Below are 10,976 nucleotides of genomic sequence, written 5' to 3' on the forward strand. Positions count from 1 at the left end.
TTCCTTAAATAATTGTTCCTATTTTGAGTCATTCTTATTTGATTTTCCCATGTCCAATCGTGAAAACCTAAACTTTGAAATCTTGAAAGCAAAACCACCTGATCTTAATCGAGAGTTATCTTAAGTGATTCCGATTATTTAAGATGTAATTAACTATAGGGGCTTGCCTCTATAGGGAACCAGGAACCCAGATAAAATAAACCCTATCTAATTTTTATGTTAGATAGGGGAACTTGTTGGCCTTTTTATAAAATATTTCGCAGATCAAAACGGATGTCACAAATTGTTTAGTCTAGATGATTAAATCCCTATTACAAGTAATATATTTATTCTTCGGGATAAGTGTATTGCTTGTAGTATTGTATTAAATCATCTAAACTATTTGAAAATGTGAGACTCGTTTGGTCTCACTTATTTTAAAAATTAAAAAACGTTACTTCTTTAAAAAAAGTTATATTTATATTTAAATTATTTTCAAAATCCCAAAATCATCACCTTTTCAAACTACGAAAGTGAAGTTGAACAATAAAACGGCCGACAGGCCTCTACTTCTTTGCATGCAAAAATATCGTGCCTGGAGTCCCTTCTTTTTCTCTCATTGCTTGACGTCGACTTCACCTCCTGAACAGACGACCACTTCCAACTTCGAATTTGATGCAACAAGAATCACGCTCTGTTTGCCCCTTTCTTCGCATACGAGCCGTTTGCTTCTCTCCTACAAATGATGCTCCTCTTCTCCTTCACGCACGAAGCCCTCGGCGTCGACTTTTACAAATGGCGTCAAATCTTTGGTAAGAGAAGCACGCGAACCCTCCTTTTCCTTCTCTGGCTCCTGCTCTCGTTATCTTATTCGGTTCGTTAATTTGCTTCGAGTGGGACACTCACCTCCTTAAAACGAAGCCGTCGAGACAATCACTTCCTTCGAACAGACCTAATTATTTTATTTTTTTTTAACTATTAATACACAGATAGCCAGAAATATTAGAAATCCAAAGTTAACTGTAGTAAAGAAAAAGCAGCAATAAGTTGTTAACAGCCATAATTATAAAAGATAGTAACCAATAAATCAAAGTAACTTTTCTTCTAATCTCGACAAAGGACAATCTCAGAGAAGCATAACACTTGAAACTACTTATTCAAAAATTTGAAATTTAGGACCTAAAATTATAAATGAAAAGTAACGTATCCATTTAACATGCACTTCTATGTCACACGACACTGTTTAAACTTAAAAACAGCATTTACACCCACTGTACGGGAAAGATATTACATAACCAAAATTCAAAATTTGATTTTTGGCCGTGTTTGCCAATTGGAATTACAAAACCATTGTCCGATATGATATGAAAAGTACTTATTCCAGTACTACCAGTAATGACAACTCAGAACGGCCAACAAATGGCAAAATAAAAAAAGTTTAAAATTAAGGAAAAATATTTGCATTTGCAACAACAAAATTACTCTACAGTAGAGTTGACTTTCAATGATCAATTATGTTGCCGCCCATGTGTTGACTAGCTTGATGACCAATCAATCAAGAAATCCAACTATTAACCTCATACAAATTTTAGTAAATGGCCACAATAATATACCAAAGACTGCTGCAACTCTCTTCTTCACTATTATGCCCCTATTTTTACCTAACAAGCTGGCCTTAAATTTGGCAAAGAAAAAAATATATGCAAAGTTAGGCAGGCTTCCATGTTGGTTGCAATCGTGACGTGCTAAATATGGTTGAAAAGATGTAAGACTGACTTTCTTGCCTCACTGAAAGAACAAGCTTAGCATAAATTTTAAATCATTTAGTTGCACTAAACTGAACAGAAAAAAGACAACAGAAGTAAAATGGAATTAACTTTTATCAAGACTTCTGACAATGCAATATGGGGTTCCTAATTTCTTGTAGACATCAGAGTTCTAAGAAAACATAGATTTGAATAAGGAAAATACCTGTAGAGCTTTGCAGGTGATTTTTCCATAAACACGTCATCTTCACCTGTTGGCTTTTTGCCAATAGGTGCAAAGCCACCAAAGAGAACCCAGAATTCACCCGAGTCTGACTCTGCTACGAGCTTCCCATCATCTAATCTTGTGAACAAAAAAGCAAATCATAAATGAAGTATTCAAAATTGAAGGCAATACAAAAGAAATACAAATTAATAATATGCAAGGCAAGCTTACCAATAATAGCAACATCACACTTTCCTTCATGGTATTTATCCTTCAAATATTGTATCACTTCTAAAGATTTAGCTCTTTCTTGGATGTTTGAGTTGGCACCATTAAATTGATATATTTTATTTTCAGTGTCCAAAATAAATACATCATCGTGATTTAATGAAGAACGTGCAAATAGAACCTGTTCAATAGAGCACCTCCGCAATAACCTCCACAGAAGATGCCAGCTTAATCATGAAAACAAACAAAAGAACTTTAAAGCTACTCACTTGCTTCATTCTTACAACTCTCTTGCCCCTACAAACAAAAAGACGACTTTCAAACTTCTCCTCTTCTGGCTTTTTAAATCCAGAGGCAACACCACCCTCAAGAGGAATGATGCATGGCTTAAAGTAAGACAAAAACTTGTCAGATTCATGACCCTGAAGTTCTCTGTGTTGAACTGCACGACCACCAAGAGAAGCATCAAGTTCAATTGTCTTGATTGCTGCAGTTCCAGCTTCATCCTGGAAACAGTTTATCAATCAAAATAATGAAGACCATCTCAGTACGAATCTTTAAAAGTTTAAAAAAGGGGCATTTACAAAGATAACAACAAATTCCTATGAATTTACATATCTAACACCTAAACTTCCTTTTTACATTTATGCCGCCTAAATTTTTCATATCACAACAAAAATACCACTATTTTAACTTTCAAAAAGTGAAACAGAATTTTTTCCATACATATGTAAGGTGGCATATATGTAAAAATTGAAGTTTAGATGTTAGATATGTAAATACATAGAAATTCAGTGGTATGTACGTAAATATTCATTGAAAAAAAAGGTGGGCAACATACTTGACTAGTATCTTTCCCAATCCAATAATGAATGTCATACACGTAAGAACCACCTTTGCCAGAAGTAGTCTGCAGGAGAGCGATGACTTACATAAAAGAGACCAAAAAGAAGCTTCCACGGGCATATAAGATAGAACTTGAAGAACAAACATTCATAGTGCAAAAACCAAATAAAAAGGTGAAAAAATATCATTGTGAACAGTGTCACAATGAAAACATGTGATAGTAAATTGCCCAAAAGCCATCCTTCTAGTTTAACGGTCAATGAATATAAGTTTGGAGACCTACATGCAGAAAATTATTGACACAAGGGCTCCCTCCAAATTTCAGAGCAAATGTGCTGAATCAGATCAGATGGAGAAACACTTGTGATGCTTACCAAAAGACCAACAGCTAAAAATATATAATATTTTAACAGAAATGTTACGTTAGCAGCCCAAAATTTTATTGATATCATAGTATTAAATATATATATATATATATATATATATATATATATATATGTATTGTACTCAATCTTTTCATAAGCCAATTCAACTTAGAAATGAATCAAGACTATTTTTGGGCATGTGGGCAGAGCTAGCATACTTATAACTAAAAGAAGAAAATAGTCTAAATGGACCTACGACTATCACGATGGACGGTTCAATTTTAATCTCAAACTATATAAAAATTCTGATTTACTCTCTGGCTCTTAAAATAAAAGCTAAAATGATCATGTCATTAAAAAATAATGAAAATCAAAGTTAAAATTAATGTTTGATGTTGAAAATGAGTGTTTTTAAAAACTACACCTTTTCTTAAAATTTTATAAAATATGATTTCTTATGCCTTGTTTGTGATATAATCTATTGACAACTTTCCCAATACTTTTTTTACTTCAATTTCAAATGCTTATTGAAGTACATATTAAATTTGAAATTTTCATAAATTATTATTGACAAATTTCTTACAAAATATCCCATATTAAAAAGAAAAAGAAGAAGAATCTTTATTAGATTTTGTAAAAAAGTTAAAATGTAAATTCCAAAAATCCCTTTTTTGAAAGACATCAATTAATTTTAACTTCAATTTTTGTTACTTTTAAAAAGGGTCATTTTGACTCTTATTATAAAAGTTTAGGGACTAAATCATACAGTTTATAAAATATGGGGCAAAAATGGCCCCCCACAAATAGTGAAAGGACCATTTTCGCCATTTTCTCTGTTTAAAAGCTACAAAATTGTTTGAGAATCGTTTCAAAATAACAAAGATTTTTCTTACAAGTAAAATTTCTCATGTTAAACCAAATATGAAATGATTTTGTTTAACTTGAAATAATCCGAGCTGTTTAACTTCTAATGTTTACAACATTGTTCCGAGTGCCCAAATATTAGCAAAATTCTTCAGATAATACCAAAGATGATTTATAAATAAAATGAATTTGAAAGTAATAGTATCTTTAATAAGAACAATTTTGGAATTTCTATCAGGCCTTAGCTGAAAGTTTAGACATTTTAAAATTATAAATGCCTGAAATTCATTGTACGAGATTTGCGGAGGATTTTTTTAATATTTATAAAATACATTATAAAATCTATAAAAATTTTAGAAGATGGTTATCAAGCTAAAAAAAAATAACTATTTGCACCATCCATACCAGCTAGCCAAGCAACAATGATAGCTTAGCAGAGTCGAGCAAGTTAGCTCATGCCAGCCTTAATCCAAGGTCAAGGAGGAGGTTGACTTAGAGGGTAGCTTTAATATGTGTCGATATGAGATATTGATTTCCAAGGCATAATTCCAGGCTGGTCAACGTCAAAGGTACTGTTTGTTTAAATAATGAATGATTTCTTAAAATCAAGTGTGGCAAACATGAGGAATATAATCCAAAAGGTTCACATACTATCCACTAAAGGCCCTTCTTCTAAGTTAATCTGTGTCTAGATGGAGGGTAACCAATTTATTTATAATCAAAAGTTTAAAATACAATGTGAGAAAAAAGATCAAGGCTAGCCAGACTCGGAAAAAATTCATTGACCCCATCCGCTACAATTCCAAAACTCATTCGTGGGATATAAAACTCTTGAATACTTTATCCCTCGTCCTTCATTGGCCAACCAATCAACCACACAACTAGCCTCACGCCAACTGTGATCGAAATGAGTTTGAATAGATATGAAACAATGTTTATGTATTTACATATCTACCGCCTAAGTTCTAATATTTATTTACCAAGGATTATTTTGAAATTTTTCTCCATAATAATATGAGAATACAATACATTACAGCTTCATCAGCTGAACCTTCAAAATCATTAAAAAAAAATTGAAGGGTACAAAAGTTCTATGATAAATTCTTTGTTAAATTTGTAATAGCTATGAATTCAATTAGTGGCGTTTTCTTTACCTTCAACACCAAATTCAAACAAGGAAATTAGATTTCTTATAAAACAACAAATTCTTACTCCAAAAAAATGTCAAAACCTCTGCATCCACGTCAGCAAACTCGTATAGACAACTTTTCCACAAGGCAGCTCTCAAACACAACAAAAATGAGAGGGAAAATATACACACATACTACATAATTCTTATGTATTTATATATCTAACGCTTAAACTTTCATATGTACATTTATAAATTATGCACTGAAAGGTGCATTTCACTTTTTAAATGAAGGTGAAAGTAGTATTTTTTATGTAATATTAAAGTTTTGAGTGTTACGCATGTAAATATTAGAATTTAGGTGTTGCATGCGTAAATAAGTAAGAATTGTGTGGCATGCATGTAAATGCCCCCAAATAAAAAACAGCAGGAAAATCCTACACATGGTATAAAGAGCCAAAGAACCTAAAACACATCAACAGGATAGATGATCACATCCACATTCCCATAAAAATCCTTAAATGAAAAATCTAGCTTTGTGCAACAAAAATGCCTCTTTGAATAACAATTCGGTGCATAATCATAGCCGTAATCCTGCTATGAGCACAGTAATCTATCGAGTTTCCTTGAACATTAAGGCACACTACATACCATACAATAAGACCACAGATCTAGTAAAAAAAACAAGGGCAAACAAACTAGCATATCGACATAGCAACTCAAAATGATTTGAACAGCAATGCTTGTGATATGGAAGAAAGAAAGGGAAATTTAAATACAGACCACACAATTCTTATGTACTTACATATTCAACACCTAAACTTTGATACTTTGTATTATAAACCTATGCATAAAAAAATGTATTTCACTTTTAAAAGTTAGTAATAGTGGCATTTCTTACATAATGTTAAAAGATTTGAGTGGTATGCATGTAAATATCAAAGTTTAGGTGTTGATATGTAAAATATAAGAACTGAGTGGTATGTATGTAAATGCGACAAAAGCAAATGATAGGGCAGATCATAACCACCATTGGTACATAGGAAGAAATCATTGAAAAGGAATTGCTAGTTTTACCTGTAAAATGATATATGAATCCCCTGAGTAGAATTTACCATGGTCAGTCTTTGGCAGAGGAACTGGTTCAAAGTTCTCAATACGCCAAATCTCAGTGCCTCTATGCGGTGTTAAGTAAATGATAAGCACTTAGGACAATAAGCAATAAATATCTACCTCAAAGTGCTCACGAAAAATCCTAAATAGCCGAACATATGTTACAGTAAGGATACACTCTTTGGCCAGCTCCTTGAAATGCAGGGTCCAGAATTTTTGTAGAGGTGGACATAGTGTGATTCTAGCCTTCTCAGATATCTACAATGATATCAATATCAGATGTTTTATCAGCGTTGTCAGTTATTTGATCGAATAAGTTTACCAATATCATACGAATTCTCCAGCATTTTTCTACATAAAAACCAGTTATATCCATTCCTAAGATTAAATCTTAACAGACAATTCAACATAATTTTTTAATAATATTTTATATCAATCCGGAATTAGGATGGTAAAAATTCAAAGATAAGAATATGCTGGAAAATATATATCAATGAACTTCAAAAAAATGGCGTAAAATGTGAAATTTTTTTTAATCACATTTAACATGTACCTTTAGATGAATTCGCGCATATACTACTTTAGGAGTACGAAAATTCCAAACGCTTTACAATCAATAGAAACCAAATAAAAGACTAAAAATCAGTACACTGCAACATCTCAAAGAATCAATAAGAAAGCCTACTTCACAGGTTGTTTTCAACACCACTCTCCTCGTCGGTCTCCATCAACAATCGCCGAAGCTTCCTCTGAATCAAACCCTCTACCAAATGTGAAATCTAAGGCCTACGGCAAGCACTCCCGCCACTTCTCCAGCACCCAATCAAAATCATAGTAATCTACAGTCTCTCCTACCCTACCAACCACATCAATTAGAGCTGGCAGATAGATAAGAAAACGCCGGCAAACCCGCGGATCTAGTCAGCGAGCACCAAACCTAGAGATAAATAAGATTTGCCATAAAAAGACGAACAAACGAAACCGAGCTCATTAAACAACCCATCGATCAATAACAGTGGAAAACTTCATTCCATAATCAAAAATACCAGTCCGGTCTCGTTCCAGGCAAGAAGATCATTATCTCACGCGTCGATGCTAAGCTAGCAAAATACAGGCAATCACGCAGCACAAACAATTCACAAAATCAAGTTCCAGAAATAAAAAAAATGAACGAAAAAGAGAAGAGGGATCGAGAAATTGGTACTCGCGATGATTCGCGGAGGCGGAAACAGCGCGAATTGGGATCGAAATGTCGGGATGGGTTGGCAGAAGATGCGATTACTTATTGAAGCGAAATAGCGAATGACTTCTTTCTCTGTCTTCGCTTCTGTCAGTCTAGCTTTTATTCCCCCCATTAAAGGTTCTCCACCAATGAAATAATTATGAGAAATATATTTTCATCTATTTATATATTTAGTAGACAAATGTTACTTCAAAATATGATTTAAAAATTAATAAACTTATCCTTAGATTAATATTATAATAGGTACTAAGTTCAACAAAATAAATTTATATTACAATATTATGATATAGTTTTTTATTTTTATATTTAGCATTATAATAAGTTTGTTTGGGACACTTTTTCACTTGTTTTGTGTTTTATCATCAGTTCTGACTAGATGCGGTGACAACTTTTTAGCTGCAGTTAGACTTTAAAAAAAAAAATTTGTAATAATCACTGTAACATTTTGAACATCAGATTATCTTTTAGCTTTTCACAACTATTTTTTTATGTACCGCAGCTGTCCCAAATAGACTGAAATATGAGAAAATTGTGACAAAAGCTTGTTGGACAACCCATTAATGAGATGATGGAGTCGCCATGTAACTTATTAAGGACATGTATCTAATGGTATGGGGATAATGAAATCACAAAAGAGTCAATAAAGACATTCAATGATCATATAACTATTGAATTTAGATATTAAATATATAAATTAAAAAATTAATGTTATGCATATAATTTCTCCTAATATTAAATAATTTAACATTAATAATTAATTTTCATTTCATTATAGATATATACGCACACATACACATAAATGGACACGTGATTTATTGACAAAATTATTATTCGAAGTAAATCTGTCAGCTCGATAAGAAAATCTTATTATATTAAATTATTTTCGTAAAGCTTTCGGACCGACCAAACCGCCACGCAGGACTATCAGTCAGCACAGGTGACTTTTGGGCCAGGGTAACTGGGATCGGCTCGTTTACGAGAAGAACGGAAATTTATGCTTTGATGATCGTGACCGTCCATTTTTGCCCAGATCGTGCCGCGCACTAAGGACGTTTTTTTTAAAATTTTGAAGGTTAGATTAATGAAATCTAGGTACGGTACAACTAATTTATTGTAATTCATAAAAAATAATAATAGTAACTCCATGTTTGGTATGACGACATCTCAAATCATATGTGATTTATTATTTAAATATAGATTAATTAATATGAATTAATTTAATTATTTATTTAATATCATATATCATATATTAATATTAAGAATATTTAGAATTATTTATTAATAATATATTTACTTTATTAATATTTTTAGGAGGATTTACAGATTTAATAACTAAACTTCAATTTTTCACATAAGCACCATCTTACCTGTGCATGAAAATTGCATTTTACTTCTTAAAAATTAAAATGCTGATATTTTTTATGAGATATGAAAGATTTTTTGTGGCATAAATGTAAAAATAAAGATTTATGTGTTACATATGTAAATACACAGGAATGGGGTGCTATTTATGTAAATGCCAGTGTTTTTAATTATTTAAACTAATTTATTTTTGGCTGCTCCTAAAACATCCAATGGATTGCAAGTCCAAACCTAATGTTTATTTTCTTTCAATTGTCACTTGTAGAGTCGTCTCCGATCTAAAGCGATGAAAATTTGGAGTTTTATTTACATAATTAGGGGAGACGGCGGAATAAACTATTTTATCAAACAAAATTTAAGCCCTTGTTTGGGGCGGCTTATTTGGTGTGGTGGTAGCTTGCTATCTCCATTTGGCTTGTCCGAAAAAAAAAATTGCAATGGTCATTTCAGCTTTTTAAACAACACATTTTGTTTTCAGCATCTTATGAGTAGCTTATTGAGAAATTATAGTTTATATTTAGGCTTTAATGTTCACTCGACATAATTGATGGTGACTGCTTTCTCCAATAGAGCCTTAGGCTCTGTTTGACGCAGTTGCAGTTTCTCAGCTTTTCATGTGCAGTTATGCTATCCCAGAAAACTGTTACGGGAAAGCTGGCTGCCTGTTTGTTGCAGCTGTATGAAAACTGTTGTTGGATAACTGTTTCTGAAAATTAATTATTCTGCCTCTGTTCAATAAATTTGTTTGTAGTAGAACTATGACATCCAATTAGTTAATAATTCAGAAGTATGAATTAAATTATATTGTTTTAAAAAAAATCATTTAGTCATGTTATTATTTCCAAAAATAAACTATAGATAATGATCCAAGGGTATCAAATAATATTCATAAAGCAATTTATTCATGCTCACACACTGCTCAATTCCTATGTATTTAAATTTCTAATACTTAAATCTCTTTTTTTACATGTGTGCTCCTTTATCTATGCGTGAAAAACAATTAAATATTATTGTGTTTTGAAGTGATATTAAATGCATAGAAATCATCAAATTATTATGCTCTGTGTGTTCTAAATATAAAATTTCTATGAAATAAATTATAGGAAAGAAGAAAAAGATCACTAATTTCTATGAGTGATTCTGCGTGCATGCAAAGTATTACATTAATAAGTAAATAAACAGAAATTGGAGAAGATGACTAATGTTATGTGCAGGAGGATGAAGGTAACAGATATACGATGCATCTCAACATCATTTGCCAATTTGAATATTAATGAGTGCTTACCACAAAGCTGATCTCTGCCTCAGGAAAAATTATTCCATAAGGATCGGAGCGTGCGGTGTCCGATCCGGACCGTAAATCACCTAATCTACGGTCTCGATGTATTTTGGTGGGCCCCACCTAAATTTTTTATTTATTTAATTTTTAATGGAAATAATCCTGACCGTAGATCACCGTGATCTACGGTCATGATCGGACACCGCATGCAGAGATGCACTGCATGCGGTGCCCGCACGCAATAATTTCCCCTGTCTCAGAGAAGTGTTGCCCACCAAACACAAACAAATCGCAGCGTGGTGTCACGATGCAGGTAAAACTCCGCTCCAAATGCAGCCTTAGTCAAATGTCATAATTGGCACCACGGTTTACCAAGCGTAACTATGAATCAGTAAATTTTATAATTTTTTAAAATTTGTCATTTTTTATATTAAATTTAGATTCTCATATTTTAAAATTTCTCAAATCAAAATATTCATAAAATAATAATCACGAATAACTAATTAAGATAACTATGTAATGATTAATATAAAAATTATGTTCAACAAATTTAAGGGATGATGTAAAGCAAAGATATATATATATATATATATATAT

General features: G+C 32.2%; 1 protein-coding gene across 4 annotated transcripts in view; it reads right to left on the reverse strand.

The window, feature by feature from the left end:
* Positions 1-7,834, reverse strand: part of LOC110028319 (villin-2-like) — a 32,185-nt gene extending 24,351 nt beyond the window's left edge. The window contains exons 1-8 of one of the 4 annotated variants that reach the window (XM_020730119.1): positions 7,700-7,834; positions 7,542-7,595; positions 6,672-6,753; positions 6,460-6,559; positions 3,020-3,088; positions 2,448-2,684; positions 2,182-2,359; positions 1,951-2,083 (exon numbers count right to left, since the gene is read on the reverse strand). In XM_020730119.1, the coding sequence (XP_020585778.1) occupies positions 1,951-2,083; positions 2,182-2,359; positions 2,448-2,684; positions 3,020-3,088; positions 6,460-6,559; positions 6,672-6,727 (773 nt within the window). In that variant the 5' untranslated portion in view covers positions 6,728-6,753; positions 7,542-7,595; positions 7,700-7,834. Of the gene's footprint in view, positions 1-1,950; positions 2,084-2,181; positions 2,360-2,447; positions 2,685-3,019; positions 3,089-6,459; positions 6,560-6,671; positions 6,754-7,180; positions 7,449-7,541; positions 7,596-7,699 lie in introns of those variants that run through there. The other 3 variants (XM_020730118.1, XM_020730117.1, XM_020730121.1) reach the window with 3 other exon arrangements.
* Between the last annotated feature and the right edge of the window lie 3,142 nt (positions 7,835-10,976).

Source organism: Phalaenopsis equestris, unplaced genomic scaffold (genome assembly GCF_001263595.1).
Source record: "Phalaenopsis equestris unplaced genomic scaffold, ASM126359v1 Scaffold000511, whole genome shotgun sequence".
NCBI classification, from domain to species: Eukaryota; Viridiplantae; Streptophyta; class Magnoliopsida; order Asparagales; family Orchidaceae; genus Phalaenopsis; species Phalaenopsis equestris.